Genomic DNA, 17,437 nt, shown 5'->3' with positions numbered 1-17,437 from the left:
AACCGTGAAGCTGCTGATATCTTGTCTGGAAAAGATTAGCAAACCTGATGGCCTAGAGGCATTCTTGTGTACCTGGGCTATTTTTGTTTTCTTCTGCTGAAACTTGCAAAGACGCAATATCCGTGTCCCTGACTGGTCACTGAACTGCTCGTGGAACGGGTGCAGCAGCTGAACAGACTCTCCAAAGCTTCAGAAAAGAGAAAATTACAGCATGAAACTGGTATTTACATTCTGCTCTGAAGTACTGAAGAAAAGTCAAGATTTCAAATAAACTCACCTACAGACGGCAATTTGTCCCACTTCTAGAAGAGTCAGAGCGTTTCCAATAACTGCCAGGGATTCATATGCAAGCTATTAAAGAAAAAAGTTGCATCAAAAATATCAAGGTCAATACTCAAAGTCCAGTATTAAATATGAAGAATTTTACTGAAATTATTTTTCATCATCTAGAAAGATAATTGAAGAGACTGCCTATCTTTTTGCCTGTCTTATGTAAGACAGTGCAATAAAGATACAGTAGTTCTGCTTGAGGGCTGCAGCTGATTGATTTAGACACACCACTTTAGGTAGGCTAATTAAATAAATAAGTAACTGTTCAGAAGGAAACACACCATTTTAATTAATAAAAACTCTACAAGTGGGCTATGATGAATGGATATTTAGTGCTCCAATGAACTGCTAGGTAAGGAAGTTTTGGCTTTTTGTAGACCACAAAAAGTAGTTTTACAGTGGATATGTACATCTCTAACAAACTTAACAGCTCATCCTTTCAGCTGGTTTTCAGTGGTCGTTTGTTAATAAATCTCTTAGGCATGAAGTGACAAGCGTTCAAGCTCATGGACTGGAAAAATAGGTGCTTTGGAATTAGCAGACTTTCCAGCAGCCACCAGCCCTGTGTGAAACAAGTCAGCAACTGCCATACACATCAATGACGGGTGGTTTCTCCACACTCCTCCCAAGGTTTTATTTTACCTGTTTAGAGTGATTGTCAATCATACTAGAGGAATCATCAATAGCCAGGCAAATCTGGTACTGTCGTTTGCTGGGCTTGGTCCTTCGCAGCCAGATCTTGTCTTTTCGGAACTGACTGGCAATGTACGGGATCACTTTGCGCATGTTCAGTCTCTTCCCAGTTCTGTAGTCTCCTCTGAAAGTCGAGAAAAAAGACATAGTGACAGGGGTTATCAGCAAGTATCTCATTCTGGAAATCCATAGCCTATGCAGCATATACATCAAATAATTTTTTTAAAATACAACAAATCCAATATTAGTAGTTTTAATACTGATATTTCGTTATAGATAAAAATATTGCCCACATTTTTAATGTAAGATAGATATTCATTGGTTTTAAAAGAAGTTTATATCTAGATACCTAAAATGGAAGGCACACTTTGAATTTACATTCCACCAGTTTGAAACAAGTCTGTATTTCTTTAAAAAATAATCCTTTAATGTTGTGAACAACGTAAACCATTTTGACATTTAACATAATCTTTGACTTAACTTCAAATGGTGACGTTCATTAATCACCTGTTGCACAGGAGAAAAAAAAAGTAGGAGGCAATATCCTCAGGATGGGTGCCGACTACTATATCATATTTGCATTTCATAAAATAACCTGATGTTCCTATACAAGGAAATTGAAGGCATTTGCAAACGGGAATAACTACTGTAATGCAAGAACAATGTAAAGCTGCAGTTTTACAGAGGTTAAAGTGCCCCAAACCCATGAGTTTAAAGAAATCAGACGCCTCAGAAAGACCCAACTTACTTCAACTTGGCAGCCTGAGTGGGTTCCAGGATGAGTCGCAGCTGTTCACAAAGCTGCTGTGATAGAGGAGCTGTCAGTACTAAATACTTCTGCCACAGCTGTGCTGCTTCCTTCTCCTACAACATAACACAAAGAAATTAAAGTGAATTATGAAAGAACAAAACAAGATGGGCAGCACTGTCTGAAGAAAGAAAGCAAACCTCAGTGCACAAAGGGGAAGGCAGTAACCAGCTAAAACTGAGGGTGTCTCACATGACAATCTGCATTCACATTCAAAACAAGATCTGAAACAGCACCCTGCTTCAAGAATAATGTAGTATGTTTTTCAAAATAAGTTAAATGTAACAACATAAATAGTATCTCTATCATGTGATTTTGAGTATTTAGATTCTAGCTTGCTGGGATTCCTCAATGTTTTAGCAGTAAAAGAAGATGAAATAATGCAATGAAGGATTCTTATGACAGTTTTATGTTCAAATGAGGTCACAAACCTCCTCTGGAGTTCCAGGCTGTTGTGTCTGCCAAGCTTCCAATTGCCTTTCAAGTTCCTTTCTAAGCTCTTCAGGATCTCTAATGATGTGCTAGAAGTGGAGTTATGAGTTTTATGAGACAGAAAAATAAGTTTACACATCTGGTGATCCCCAAAGTATAGCAAACTATAAAGAAAGTAAAATGCATTGCTCTCATTCTTCTAAACAAAAAAAAAAAATACCCTAATACCTAAATTAAGATTCTAAATAGCCATGTTTTTTAATAGTTTCTATGTACATGAAGGATAAATACCTCCCCACACATGTCTCCATATGTGATTTAATCAATATAGAAACAAAGCTAGGAACATCTATGACGCTGACACTGAATACAAAATACAAAATTTCAAGATAAATCAATGAAATTATCTTGACAAACACCAGACTTATTGACAGTATAATGGAGACCAAACTATTGAACACTACACCTAACTAGTATCTTTGAAAGCATAGTATAGTTCACTTAATTATATTTTTTTACAAGCTTCGTTCAAACCACTTGAAGATTGAATGACATCATCCTCCTTAGCTGGCACCAAATATTATTTGATAAGCCATTCTGTTAAAGGACACCCAAGCTTCCTGATACTTCTTTTACTCTCACTGTGCTTTCAGTGACAGTCTCTGTCCCTGACTTACAAACCCCCAGTTTGGCCAAACAGCAATAACCAGTCTGTATAACCTGCAGGATTACAGACTAAGGAAAATAAGCCCATGACTCCAAACTCAAAAGTTCCAGTAACTTCTCACTGGTAACTTCTGTCCCACTGGTCACCTACTGCACATTTCAGGAAGGGAGAGAGAACAGACACGGAGGGGATGTCTCTCATCTCTGCTGAAAGGTGAGAAGCTGCACTTTTCCCCCAGCTGCCTCTTTCCTGTCCCCTTTACATGGTGCTGCACGAGCTCCCTCTCCTGTTCCACCTTTTGCATGCCAATTGGAAAAAACCTACAAACCACAATTATTCTGACAACAGGAGAACACTTGCATTCAGCAGCCTTTTTCCAAAAAGCTGCAATACTTGGCATTAAGATAGAAATACCCAGTGCAGCTGGCACACAATCCTTTCTGTGTTATGCATAGAAACAGTAAAATAGGACCCTCCAAGTGTGTACTTAGGACACCATACTGTAAGAATGAAAGGCCAATCCTAAAAAAACCCAGACACTGAAAATATTTGTATTTTATCAACTGGTTATCCACTACCAACTGCTTCTATGCCATAGGTCTTTATGATAAAATGTGCTTTTTCACAGAAGTTTGCACTGGAAAACCATGTTACAGGAAGCTCTAGGATCTTCTAGGCCTTGGTATTTTTTGAATTGAGACATTCATAAAAAGCTCAAAAAGGTTCTACAATACCTACAATCAGCTGTTATGAAGAAGTACTCTATTAATGGATAATGACTGAATTGGCTGAAAAAAAGTAATTCTAGTCTTTTGCATTCACAGAGTTTCATTAACACAGCTCAAGTAAAACCATCTGTTTCTCCTGCTGTAGATGAAAGAAGACAGACTGGGTATCCTACCTGGGGAATGTCCATCAGAAACTGGTGGGCTGTGTGTATGGTCGAGTCCTTGCTTCTCTCTGGCTTCTCTTCAGCCACCTTTAGTAGTTTTTCTGGTGCAGAGTCATTGACATCCTCTGAGTCAAAAGTCTGGAGCTCTGGCTCCAAGTCACCTGGTCCTAGAACCACAAAACTAATTACTTAGTGGAGACTTTGTGGATCACACATAATACAAGAAACAATGTTGTATCTTGACTCTTTCACACAGCATCTCATATGCTTTGTAGTGCAGCTGATACTTTCTTTCAAAATAAAATTAAATATTCTTGCCAAATTTTAAGACATTTAATTCTAGGAATGGGATGAATACATCTTGAAACTCACTGGAACAGAAAACCATGCATTTCCTAATGCAAATTATTTTTCTGTCTTGTAAACTTCTTGCCAGATAAAGTAATAGTTAGCAGATATTTAACATCTGAGAGTTCCACTGTTGAAGTACATTTATTGACTCTCATAGCCTCTATGACAGAATGATAGGAGGTATAAAGTAATTTGAGAAGTCAGAAAATCATCATTAAAAACTGTAACCTTTGCTTATCTTTTATTCTCTGATTTTTAATAGAACAGTTTTCTATAAATCAAAAATCAATTTACAAATAAAGAAATGGACTAGAGAGTTTATTACTGTTTCTACTGTACTACAATGTTTAACAACTCATTTCTTAAAAATTATTCTAAAAGAGAAAAAAAAGACATTGTAGGACATGTTTCAAAGACTAGTTTTTCAGAACACAGAGTTAGAGAATCATGTGGAAAAACAAGTAGACTGATTACATGCACACCTCTACCATAAATAGAGAGTCTAGCAAGAGCTCTAAGTGATTAAAGCTCGAGGGAGTGGGAGGCAAGAATGTAGGCTTGTAAAACTCGTCTCCCCTCTCCAGCCATCCTTTGTGTTGTTCAAGAAGAAAACTGTACAAAATTCCAAGCTATGATGTCATTTACTTAGAGTAATCAAAATGACAATTTCTTTTGCAATTGGCAAGAGATACTTCTACCTAGCTTTTTTTTTTTTTTGAAGCTGGGGGCGGTATGTGGCTGACAAGTCAGACCTATCTTGTCTACCAACTTCTTCTGTTAGCTGCTCAGTTTTGTTCCCACTTAAGAAAGAAGGCAGTGAGAGTTTGGTGCTACCTCACCAAATGTTGTTCAGACCAGCTCCTCTACACTTCTTGTTGGTTTGTTTTTTTTGGGATTTTTTTTCCAGAAGTTATGCATAAAGCAGTTGAGTTATGTGGTGCTGATGGTGGTGACACTGGAATGCATTGTTAAATGCCAATTAATTAAGTGAATTGGCACTGTGTTGAACAGCAGGGAAGTGTTTGCTTTTTATTTCATCAAAGTGGTGGATAAAGATTAGAAATCATTAACTTGAAAGAAAGCAGCAAACCCCTCTGTCACTCAATCAATTTAGCAAAGGCTAATGCTGGTTACTAGGCAGAAGTAAGAATACTGCTGCAGAGAAATCAATTTAGAGCAGGCATATAGCCTTATAAAACATATCCACTATGCAAATCTAAATACCTACATATACATCTAAAGATCCATATCAGCATGCATTTAGAATGCTTTTCAAGTTAATGTACCAGGAGGTTTAGTGGCAGAAGACTTCTTTTTTTCTGGCTTCAGCTCTTCAGTGTCAACTGCTCTTAGATCCTCATCCTGCATTTCTGTTTCCATTGCTGCATCTTCACAGTCTCCTTCTTCCTTTTCTTCAGGAGGCATAATAGGTTTCTCTTGCTCCTTGCTAGCTACATCTGCACAAAGACAACAATACTTGTCAAGAGGAAAGTGGAAGGAGAAGTAGTCATGTGAGTCAAGTGCATCAGGAGGCCACTGTATATCAGTATCAGTGAACTTAAGAGATCTGAGGTTCAAACCCCTGTTCTATCTTTCACTCTGCTGTGCTGTGTCATGTCAGTAAGCTATTGCCTTGATTAGCTGAAGCAAGATTTGAGGAGAATAGATTGTAAAGATATTAAGATAAAATCCATTTTTTAAGTCAAAATCAGTATTTTCAGAAGTGTTATTGTTAGTTTGAATCTGACTGCCAAAGAGTAGCATTTATTGTAGTGAAATGGTGTGGCACCTTTAACCAAAGCAAGGATTGTTAAACATAACTTTAAAAAGCAAACAGGGAAAACTACAGCAAATACAAGTGTTTCAGGATTTGATTCTGCAATGACAACTCTTTACCCCCAGAAATACCACTGTACCATATGTCTGTGCATCATAGTGTTCAGAGCCTTGTTTAATATGTTCAAATGCATCAGCCTCCTCCACGTTTTGTTTAGGCTGAATTGTATCCTGCTTTGCATCACTGCTGGATTCCATGGTTCTCAGTCGCTTGTGGATGCGTTCATTGTGATCTCCCATTGAGCGCTCATTGTCTGCCTGGCCAGGTTTCCTCTTGAAACTCTGGAAAGGAACACATTAACACCATGAACTTCAAGAGAGGTGTAACCCTACCACTAATGAGAACAGTGCTCTAACAAGGAGAAACTGAGTCCTGGCCTATTTGCTGGTTAATATTAAGACATTTAAACAAAGATTTAAAAGAAGAGATGAACCTGCGTATTTTTTATGCTTTGCTTCTGAGAAGCCATCCGGGCCATGCGTGTGGATTCATGGCCTTCTGACTGATTTGCACTTGAAGCTCCAGTTCCACTTTCCTGAAAGAAAAAAAATAAGTTTCAAGTGTAACTAAAAATAGAAACTACTGTAAACAAACTACAGATGTTAAACTGCAATGCTTTGCTACATTCTGTTCTGAATGACCAATGGCTCATAATTGCAAGTATAATTCTTATGGATAGCAGACAAGCCACTTCTACAGTTCAACAATTATCCTAAACTTACCTTTATAGCACTGAAAATGCAGGGTATCTACATGGTCTTTAAGGTTTTTTTTTCAGTAAACTGATAACTGGTATAAACTAAGGTCTTATACACAGTTCTTAAAACCTATGGCAGCAGTTCCCTGATTTCAACTTGAAAACATATTCACAAATTTAGCATTTTTTAACTCAGACACTTCCATATAATTTACCTCTTTAGACTCGTCTCTTTCTGATGCCTCTCCAGCCAGCTCAACAGCACTGTCACTCTGCAGATTTTCTTGCCCAGTCTGCCCTTGTGTTTCATGTTCCATTCTTTCCTCAGCCTCAGGGATCTCTTCATCCATCTCTGAATTATCTTTATCCTCCTCTTCCTGAAATAACATCAGATTATGTTAACATTCTAAAAAACATTGAGAACTGTGTGTTATTGAAAGGTGCTTAAAGAAAATACAGTTACAAGACACAGTCAGGATGGCTTAACAAAGGGAAAGGCCTGTTTAACTGGATATGATGAGGTCACTGGCCTAGCAGATGAAGGGAAGGCAGTGGATGCAGTTTCTCTGGATTTTTAGTAAGGCTTTTGATAGTGTCCCTCACAGCATCCTTTTGGACAAGTTGTCCAGCTGTGGGATGAGTGGATTCACAGTGTGCTGGGTGGATTCTAGGGCTAAAATAGTTGTAGTGAATGGGATTTCATCTGGTGACAGTCACCATTGCTGTTCCTTGGGTTTCAGCTCCAGGACTAGTCCTGTTCAATGTATTTATCAATGAGCTGGATAAGGGAATTGAATGCTCCATTAGCAAGTTTGCTGATACAAGTTGGGAGGTGCTGTGGGCTCTCTTGAAGGACAAAGGCCCCTTGCAAAGGAATTTGATTGATTGGGGTAGTGGACCATGATTAAGGGGATGAAATTTAACAGGTCCAAATGCTGGATTCTGCACGTAGGACAAAGTAACACTGGACTCAAGCATAGACTGGAAAGAGGAGTGGTTGGAGAGCAGCCCTGCAAAGGGATCTGGGGATGCTGGCCCACAGCAGGCTCAGTGTGAGTGAGCCCTGAGCCCTGGCAGCCCAGAGGGCAATCCCCTTCCTGGGGTGCATCAAACCCAGCAACACCAGCTGGTCAAAAGAGGTGCTGAATCCACTGTATTCAGCATTGGTGCAGCCTCACCTGAGTGCTGTGTGCAGTTCTGGGCCCCACAAGTTAAGAAGGATGTGAAGGTCCTTGAATGTGGCCAGAGGGCAACAAAGGTGGTGCAAAAGCTGGAAGCAATGTCCTATAAAGAGTGGCTAAGGAACTTGGGCTTGTCTAGTTTGGAGAGAAGGAGGCTGAAGGGTGGCCCCATTGCTCTCTGCAACTTCCTGAGGAAGGGACATAGAGAGGTGCTGAACTCTTCTCCCTGGTACCCAGTGACAGGATGTATGGGAGTGGTCATTAGGACTTTAGTATCACTTCTTTACTGAGAGGGTGGTCAAACACTGGAAAAGGCTTCCTACAGAGGTGGCCAATGCCCCAAAACTGTCACTGTTTAAGAGGCATTTGGGCAATGTGCTTAATATTATGCTTAAATTTTTGGTCAGCCCTGAAGTGGTCAGGCAGTTGGACAAGATGATCTCTGTAGGCCCCTTACAACTGAAATAGTCTGTTCCATTCTAACACAAGGCAGCAGGAGGAGGAGGCAGCAGGAACACAGATAGCAGAAACACATGTTTAATAAGCCTAGTTCTTGTTATCTTGATGAAGACTGTACTAACATTGTATCTATTCAATGTCAAATTTGTTGCAGAGTATCACAGAGCACATCCATTTCTTAAATCTTGTATAAGGCAATTAAAGAAAATCACACTTTTATTTATTACACTGTACCTGAGGTTGAAGGCCTTGGTCTTCATTAGGGATTCCCTTATCTTCAGAAGATTCATTTTTTTTCTCATCAGGTGGTTGTGACTCTTCTTCTTCTTCTTCTGCATCCTCAGTGTTCCCTGCCTTTTCTTCTTGATCATGAGCATCTTTGTCTCCTTCATCTTCCTTCTCCTCTTTGTCTTCAGAAATGCCTTCTTCAGTTGCTTTTGCATCTTGATCGTCTTTTTCTGTCTCACCAGTATCCTCTTCATTCTGGTCTTCTGTCTTCTCTGCCTCATTTAAATCTACAGGTTTCTCATCTATTTCAAAATCATTCTCTTCTTCTGGATTAAAAAAAATCAGAAAGGTATATAAAACTTTCAGTGAAGAATAGAGACAGTGAGTATTACAGATATTTGGAATAAAACTGCCCAGCCTATCAAAAACCCACAAAATACTGAGTTCTATACACAGAATCTGTGTTTTCTATAGCCAGATAATTCCTTTAAGTCACAGTTGATTTCTATCTAGCAGTACAGCAGGATGAATTCCTAGTAACTTCCTTTAACCTAAAATTCCTGAGGGTCAACTGACTTTTAAGAGTACAAATATTTGAAGGTATGGTAGAAAAAAAATGAAACCACAAAAGCAGCTGGACAATTAAATAAGGAGATTCCAGCCTAAGTTAGGCTGTATCACTTGGAAAACATGAGAAAGCATGCTCCACAGTGTGCATGAAAGGGAAGCAAAGGAATATGTTGTGATGCTGACTTCTTGTCTGGCCTGCATTTGGTATGTTGGTATTTTGATGCACAAATGAATTTGCATCTTCTTTGTCGTTATACAGAATCCTACCACCACGTCTCTTCTTTCTGCAGACAAAAGGGTTCCTGATCTGATTGTCCCCCCAATTTCCATATGGCTTTCATCTAGGAATCTGTAGAGATTTTCAACTGTACCTTCATCCTCCTCATCATCACTCTTCTCATTACTTTCCAGATTCAAATTATCAGGAAGGTCCAAAGGTTCAACTTCAGGCTCCTTTTCTTGCTGGCCATGATAAGGATCTACTTCATTCTCATCATACTCACGCTGTCAGCAAAAGAATGGGGGAAAAAATAACAGGCATGGATTAAGTGGGAGGATAGGCAAAGATAAGAAACAAGATACTACTGTATTCTCTAGGACAAAGAAATACTGGATACAGTGTTACATTCTGATCAGTTAAAAGTGGATTTCCAGTGGTACACATACTCATGCATGAAGAGCAGAAACATTAATTTCAGCAAATGCATTTACATAAATTGGTGGTACTTACAACCAGCATGTTTTGTGTTCAAAAGCCAATTTTCCTAGCTGAAACACTCTACAGAGAATATGCACTCTTGGAGATGCTAAATGTACTCTTGCATACTAAGGTGTTTCTGTTGCTAAATACAGCAGAATTAGAGTTTAAAGCTTTGTCCATCAAACATCAATTCAGTGTAAAGCCTGTTTTGGCAGCCATTACAGGTTCAGGGTACTGCAAAAAAAAAATCCTTTCTGGAATATGAATCAGAAAATGAATGTGTATTATAATGGATACAGTATGGTTTACTTTTATCTCGGAAATGAACTAACTTTTTTTTCAGGGCACTTCATGATTAAAAAAAAAAAAGCATTTAAAATTCTCAGAAACACATGGTATGAGCAACAGAGTGTGATTTAACAGCAAGATACTCCATGTAGTCCAAATAATTTTTACCTCATCAATTTGTTCATGGATTTTCTCTTTATTTCCACTGTCCTCTTCCTGTTGCTCTTTTTCCTCATTCTTGGGAGGCTGTTTTTTATTATCCTTGTTTCCTGTCCCCAGATTGTCATCTTTTGCAACGAGCTCTGAATCCTCCTATTAATAAATCCAAAAGAAACTCAATTATTTTATCCACTTTTCAAAGTCTCAGTGACATCATCTCCTACAAAAAAAACCCCAAAAACAAAAACAAAAAACAAACAAAAAACAAAAACAAAACAAAACAAAAAAAAAAAAAAAACCCAAAAAAAAAACCCCCAAAAAACCCCCAAAAAACCAAAAAACAAACAAACAAAAAAAAAACAACAAAAAAGACAACACTCAACTGAACTTACTCCCTGAAATTATCCCCTTCTAAGGCAAAGAGCTATGAGAGGCAGTTCCCATTCTAGGTCACATTAAGTTAGCAGAGTTCAATTCCTTTGATACCTTTTTCTCTCACCCTGTTCCTTATTACCTCATCCATTCCTGGTCCAGTTTCTTCTGTTTTACTACTAGCATCTTCATCATCATCATCATCATCTTCATCATCCCCCCAGAGCCTTTCATCTAGTTTATCATCAGCTTCAGCATTATCAAGATTTCCCATCTGCTTATCCAGTTCCTCCTCTTCATCTGAATTTTCCTCATCTTCTGTGTACAGTTCAGAATGTGTTTCAGTACAGAAGAAAGAAAGCTAATGTTTTTGTTAACTTTAGAAGCAAATAAGCAATCATACTTTGAACCTTAAGTTTATCACCCCATTCAGTTAATTGATATATGTTGAAAAGGACACACATGCACATGTTATAGGAAAGCATCAACCATTACTGGACTGATCTATAACTTTTCTTGTAAGTTTGCCATAGTGGAAGAACCAAACCTTTTTTCTCCCGTTCTCCATCATGCATCTTTCCTTCAAAGTCTTCAGACATTTCAATTGCATTGTCTTCTCCTTCAATATCTGGTTTAGAATCTTGATCCTCTTTCTCCTTCTCTTCCCCTTTTTGAAAACTGTCTTCTATCTAAATCATTGGTAAAGCAAAAAATTACAATGGATCTTGCCTATATATTAAAAGCTTCACAAACACACACAAACATATCATGATATTAAAAGTATCACAACAATATTTATAAGCTGATATGCAAAGATAAAAGCCAACATAAATAGGAGACTGAAGATAATTTCATGTTTCTTTTTACCTAAGACATCCACATAATGGATTTCAAGAGCTTTTTCAGCTTTGCTTCAATTAAACAAGATCAACCCCAAACACTTGCCTGATCTTCACTTTCTATTTTGTCGCTCACATCCTTCTTGCCTTCTCCTTCTCCAATACCACCATCCTCATAGTCATGGAACTCTGTTGCTCCCTCTCCTGCTTCATCTTCAAGTAACTCTTTTGGCAGACAAAATCCCTGCAAAGATGAACAGAAACTCAAAATCTTCCTCAGTAGTAAGTACATTTTTCAGCTTACTTTCTACTCAAGACTTTTATGCATTAACTATATGCTTGCCATATATCCACTGTTACCTCTAATAACTTACCTTCAGAGCAAGCTCTGTAAAAATGCTGGTTAGAACAGAAAGCAGTTTCCCAGTACTCCTGTGAGATGCCAGTGAAATGGTGAGGTAGAACAGGATGAGGTCTGAATATTTGCAGAGCATGGGCTTTAGACGCACCAGCAAATAGCAGCACTGGTTGAAGAACTACAGTTAAAACAAAAAACCAGCTGTCAGTCATTACTTGTACTCACTGACATGCTCCTCAGAGAGGCTCATGACAGTGACTGAAAACAGATGCTCAAAGCAGAAATACCAGCAGGTGAGTTTAGGTACAATTTCTAATGTTTCTGGAGCGTTTCGTAGATTTTTCACAAAAACTTTGTCTTCTCACTACAGGAATGTCTGGCTTTTGCACTACAGAAGACTACTTTTATTTGTCCAGTTTCTCACATACTTCTAAGGCACTGGGCAAGAAGAAGCAATGCATATTTAACCACCAAAGTAGTTACAATTCCAAATCTCTCGAGACTCCTAAGCCAAAAAATTCATGAAAATAAAAATTTTACCTTATGTTTATATGAAGTGCAGTCTTCCCTATAAGATTTCAGGATCTCCAGGAGTTCTGAAACACCTAAAATTGCCTTCTGCACATGTAAAGCCTCCAAATCAGCAGAAAGATCTTCATCCAAAAGTTTAGTTATATGTCCAGCTTTAATCACATCAAGTAAGGCTGCATCCTCTTTGTTTGAAACATATTTAAAAAATGGAGATCAAGTCAGGCATTTCTAAAAACGTTACAGCTAGCAATCTAGAAATAGCCACCCTACTGTTTAAATACACAATTTCTATTAAAATAGCTATTTCCTTGTGTATTGGTGACTCTGACACACACTATTTAAGAAATTAAGGTTTGCATGGTTTAAACTCTTCTGCTCCCCACTCAAGTATATTGACAAACTTACCATTTTCCTCTGAAGATTTTTCTTCCTCTTTCCCACCTTCCTGTTTTCTCTCTACCAAGCACTGAACAGCATACAGAACAGCACGGATAACAGTTTCCACTTTTGTTGAGAATTGCTCCACAAACTCTTCATCTGACTGTTGATTTCCTTTTGAACCACAACACAGGCAGTTTTACATGCTTGTAAACATCAGATTACAGGTTCCTATGTTTCCTTTATGCAAGGACAATGACAGCACTATGCAACTTTTACTACACAGTTCTACCAAAATCTCCTTGCTAATCCTGACCTACAACTACTACACAGGATCCATCAGAGAACTCTAACAGAGATGGCAAAAAAATTATACTGCACAAATAAAGTCTGGAATAAATTTTACAAGTTTTAATTTCATGAAGTTTTTGGATATCAGAAGGAACACAGGGCCACCTTCAGCAATAACCAAACTGATAAATTCTTGTGTCTTTACCAACATTACAAATCAGGTGGACAAAAATGGTCCTTACCAATGCAATTTGACACAGAAGCAAGAAGCTGTGTTTTCCAGGCTGTGAAGTGTGAAGATGTATTATTAACTTCTTCTTGTATATACTTTAGGCTCTTGATTAGGGTCATCTGATTTGCAGCTTCCATGTCTTGCCCATTTGGAAGAAACAGGGACTCTATGCTTTGTAACTGGGCTGAGACTTCCAGCAAACAACTCACAGCTGATGTGCAAACTTCAAAGTCTCTCCTGCAACAGAAATACCATAATACTAAAAGAAGAACAAACAGTCCAACTTAAGATTAAACCTTTTCTTGGACATGGATAAGGGAGAAGCAGCATACCTCCATCCTGAATTTATTAAATAAAAGATTTGACAAAAAGCTTATATTCACACTGTTTGGAGCAGGGAGAAAATTAGAAGATTGTTATTAAATAGGCTACAAATGTAATTTAAAATGAAAATTTCTTCATTAAATTTATATTTTAAATTCACCTCATTAGCTAAGGAGCTATGGGGATAAAATCCTGAGAGACCAAAGACAAAGTAGGAAGCTGAGACAGAAATTTTTTTCACTTGTCAAGAGAGTGGGAGAAGACATACATTTCTTTAAAGAGTCAGGCACTGCATTTTGCAAAAAAAAATGAACAGAAAAATGTTTGAATAGCATCTGAACCCATTTTTCAATATATGCATAGGTGAAAATTTTCAAAATTACTTCACACATATTATGTGAACATAATGGAGAGATGTCCATGTGTAGAACTCACCAGGAATAAAAGGAGGTCTCACATGACTGTTGTCTTATTCTGTCCACCTCTGCTTTCATGGCCTTCACATGTGCTATCATTGCAGTCAATTGTGTAGCTACCTGCAGCCACAACTGATCCTTATTTCGCATCCTGCATCCAGGAGGCAATTGCTCAGCTGTTACTGGAGACAAGTGTTTTAGATCTGAGGGGATCAGGTCAGGTACTCCCGCAAGAACATTTCCCATTTCAGGGACTGGACCCTGAGGAACGTTGGGTTTGACATCGGTCCTTTCACTGTCGTTGCACCTGGCTGACCCTTCTTTTGGGCAGCACTGGATGAACCAAGAGAGCTCCTCGAGAACCATCACACACTGCATGCAAAGTTGCTGCAGTCTGTCCGTCCAGCATTGAATACTGTCTTGAGGAGGCAATGCTGCATTGTATTCTCTGTCAGCAGTCAACCTAGAATCTATCTCTTGTATACAACTCAGGAGTTTCCTAGTTTAGAAGAAAGAAAGTGAAGTTATAACCACTGAGTTTTATGTTGTACTTCCTTTTTAAAAGCTCTACCTTTAACTAAATTAATTAAAAAAAAAATTAGATAATAACTTCTCCTGGAAAAACTAAAACAATCTTTTTTTTTAAAAAAAAAGGTTGGTTAATTAGTGATTTTTTCCCTCCCTGAATTATGAAATGCTACAAAGCCCTGGAAATCTGATTTGCTATGAAAGTCATAGTAATGCAGATAAATGTCCTGTAAGTTTTGCTGTTTCTGTGACTGTAAAGCTGAGCAGTTTGTTTAGTTGGGATTTTCTGTTTATTCTTTTTTTGTTTTCAAGTTTCCTGGGGTTAGAATAAATTTTGCACCAGTAATCTCCAGTCCAGAATTCCTTCTCTGTACAAAGGTACTAGCTCCTAACCTGAATTCTACAAGTTTTATGGACTACAGAGTGCTAAGCACAAATATGCTCAACAAAGGTGGCATTTGCTAATTTTTGCTCCGATGACTAAAGCAATGAAATGAAAGATCACATAGAGTAAGAAAGATTCTTACACATGTTTCCTTTTACAGTTTTGACACAACATCCAGTATTGTCCCACCTTTCTAGAATTTTTCTTTGTAAGCTGTTGGTGCTTTATTTATTTTGGCTCAAAATATCATCCAGATCATTTATTTGCTCCAGGTCAAGCCAACAACTTGAATGTAAACAACATTAACTTAGGCCAATACCAAATGAGAGAGATATAACAACCTGTAAGTTTAATGGTTTAACTGTGTAATTAACTACAGAAATTAGTTCACATATATGCCTTACTTGTTCTACAAAATTATTTTGATTTTAAAATACTGGCTGCAGTGATAGGCTAAACTTAAATCTTTTCTATCTAGGCTTAATTGAGGGGAGGAGAAATATAGGGAAGCAGAGGAAAAAGTTGTTATTTTCTGCCTTATTTTCTGTCTTTCTTGAACTGATTTGCTCTCTGTCAAAACTTCTTTCCAACATTTCAGTGCTGGAAGATAGAAAATACCTGAGTAAGATCCACTGTTCCGTCACTGCAGTAAGAGATCGCCTCTGTCTCACAAGCATCTGCATGAGGTGTGCAGTGAACCCTTTGCAGCGTTCAATGCTGCCTAGTCCAATATCCTAAACAAAACAGAGACAGATAAAGAGGGAGGGAACAGATAGATCAATGAGAAAACAGCAGACTCTGTGCCTCCATTTCACTGAGCAGGCTGAAAGATTATGGCTTAATTGAACAAGTCTTAATATGCAGACTAGAGTTACAACTACTAGAGCTTCTGCATCTTCCATATATCCTGCATACAAATTTGCCTTTCAAGTAACTTCTGCAACAGTCACTCACATTACATTTCACTCCACTGCAGCAATTCTTATCAGGAATTCGGTTCCAGTATTAAATCTACCTTACATAAATAATGATTAAAAGCTGAAGAGTTACCAGCCTACATTCATGACCAATGCTACAACCATTCATTTTAGTAGATATACTGACAATTACTTTCACTCTTTTCACTATAAGTGGTCACATCTTAAAGCTTGGAATAAATGGTCACAACACAGAGCAGTCACATTTCACATTCCACTATTTGTATCCAGTATCAGGTGTGACTTTGATAAGATCATGTTGTAAAACAAGAGGTAAAGCATAGTGAGAGGAAGAACATCTGGAAAAGGTGCTTTTTTTTTGAAATTCTGGAAAAGTGGTTCTGGTTTGGCAGAGCTCATTTGTCTGTTCTGCTGGTTTTAGACCAATCTTTAAATGAAGAAATATATTAGCACTTTTTGTGCTGGACATAGACTCCCATTACACCCAATCATAAACATCAACTGATTTCTTCAAGAACACTGAGTAACATTGGGATTATTTTCCTTACAAGTTTGGATTCAGCATTTCATGAGTTTCTTCATGCACAAAAATTAGGCAGTTAGGGATCTGCTGGGATGAAAGACACTGCACATTGAACAGATCATTAACTTCTTTCCCTAAACTTATTTTGTCCCTACAAAAAGGGAACGCTACGGAAGTGTCATATTCATTATCATATTACACAACACAGCATTATCTCCCATTACTTTTTTACTACTGGAAATTTCAGTCCAAGCTGGTAAAATGAAGTTAAGAGAACTAATATTCTGGTTTCACTTTGCTGGTTTTACCTTGGCAGGTGCTAACAAGGCTGTCTGGAGCCGAGAGTGACGTGCAAGTGACCGATAGAAGTACTTCTGGCATCCATCCCAGGCTGAAGAAATCTCTGCCAGCAACCTGGCAGAGCACAAACAAGTATGGTATTAAAAAGTACCTCAGCATGCTGGAGCCACCAGGTCAGCTCTTCAGCACAACCATTTTGCCTGAAATTTGTTGTTTTGAAAATGCATCGATCTTGCAATTCTTCATTTTCTCTAAAAATATTCTAGTTTTAAGAATTAAAAACATTTAATTTTAAAAATAAATTCTAAGGAAACCCTAAGGCAATTGCAGCAAGATCTCTATTTTTGAATACCATTCAATGCTTTAGTAGTGATATTGTTTTTCTTCCCCTCCATGTAGCTAAATCCAGCTTCATACAGAAGCCTTTCTTTTCACCCTGATACATAAACTAAATGCTTACATCGCAGGACAATAACCAGCATGTCTCAATGACAAAAAAAACATTTGTTGACAGAAAAACAATTAAAAAAAAAATCTGAAAAAACATCTTTGCCCTAGGAAAGCTTTTCCAGTAATGCCCACTTTGAAGTATATGTATTTTCTACTGAAATATCCCATTATTTAATGAAGACAAAACAATGAAGAGATCCCTGAAAATCATAGCTCACCTTCAATAAAATCATTAGCAGTTTACGCTCTAATGTACTGCTAGCAAAGCATCCCAGGCAAG

General features: G+C 37.9%; 1 protein-coding gene across 1 annotated transcript in view; it reads right to left on the bottom strand.

Annotated features, from left to right (window-relative positions):
- MDN1 (midasin AAA ATPase 1) overlaps positions 1 to 17,437 on the bottom strand; it is a 93,132-nt gene that overhangs the window by 4,296 nt on the left and 71,399 nt on the right. Inside the window, exons 77-99 of the mRNA XM_053974318.1 lie at positions 16,716 to 16,821; positions 15,565 to 15,680; positions 14,053 to 14,532; positions 13,304 to 13,530; positions 12,798 to 12,944; positions 12,402 to 12,574; positions 11,878 to 12,039; positions 11,606 to 11,747; positions 11,212 to 11,349; positions 10,807 to 10,982; positions 10,302 to 10,445; positions 9,517 to 9,649; positions 8,582 to 8,901; positions 6,923 to 7,084; positions 6,444 to 6,545; positions 6,090 to 6,291; positions 5,460 to 5,630; positions 3,832 to 3,989; positions 2,263 to 2,352; positions 1,772 to 1,887; positions 973 to 1,147; positions 278 to 351; positions 73 to 187 (exon numbers count right to left, since the gene is read on the bottom strand). Of these exons, the coding sequence (XP_053830293.1) occupies positions 73 to 187; positions 278 to 351; positions 973 to 1,147; positions 1,772 to 1,887; positions 2,263 to 2,352; positions 3,832 to 3,989; positions 5,460 to 5,630; positions 6,090 to 6,291; positions 6,444 to 6,545; positions 6,923 to 7,084; positions 8,582 to 8,901; positions 9,517 to 9,649; positions 10,302 to 10,445; positions 10,807 to 10,982; positions 11,212 to 11,349; positions 11,606 to 11,747; positions 11,878 to 12,039; positions 12,402 to 12,574; positions 12,798 to 12,944; positions 13,304 to 13,530; positions 14,053 to 14,532; positions 15,565 to 15,680; positions 16,716 to 16,821 (3,829 nt within the window). The remainder of the gene's footprint in view (positions 1 to 72; positions 188 to 277; positions 352 to 972; positions 1,148 to 1,771; positions 1,888 to 2,262; positions 2,353 to 3,831; positions 3,990 to 5,459; positions 5,631 to 6,089; positions 6,292 to 6,443; positions 6,546 to 6,922; positions 7,085 to 8,581; positions 8,902 to 9,516; positions 9,650 to 10,301; positions 10,446 to 10,806; positions 10,983 to 11,211; positions 11,350 to 11,605; positions 11,748 to 11,877; positions 12,040 to 12,401; positions 12,575 to 12,797; positions 12,945 to 13,303; positions 13,531 to 14,052; positions 14,533 to 15,564; positions 15,681 to 16,715; positions 16,822 to 17,437) is intronic.

The sequence above is a fragment of the Vidua macroura genome, chromosome 3 (genome assembly GCF_024509145.1).
Source record: "Vidua macroura isolate BioBank_ID:100142 chromosome 3, ASM2450914v1, whole genome shotgun sequence".
Lineage (NCBI taxonomy): Eukaryota > Metazoa > Chordata > Aves > Passeriformes > Viduidae > Vidua > Vidua macroura.
This window is presented reverse-complemented; position numbering and strand designations above follow the sequence as displayed.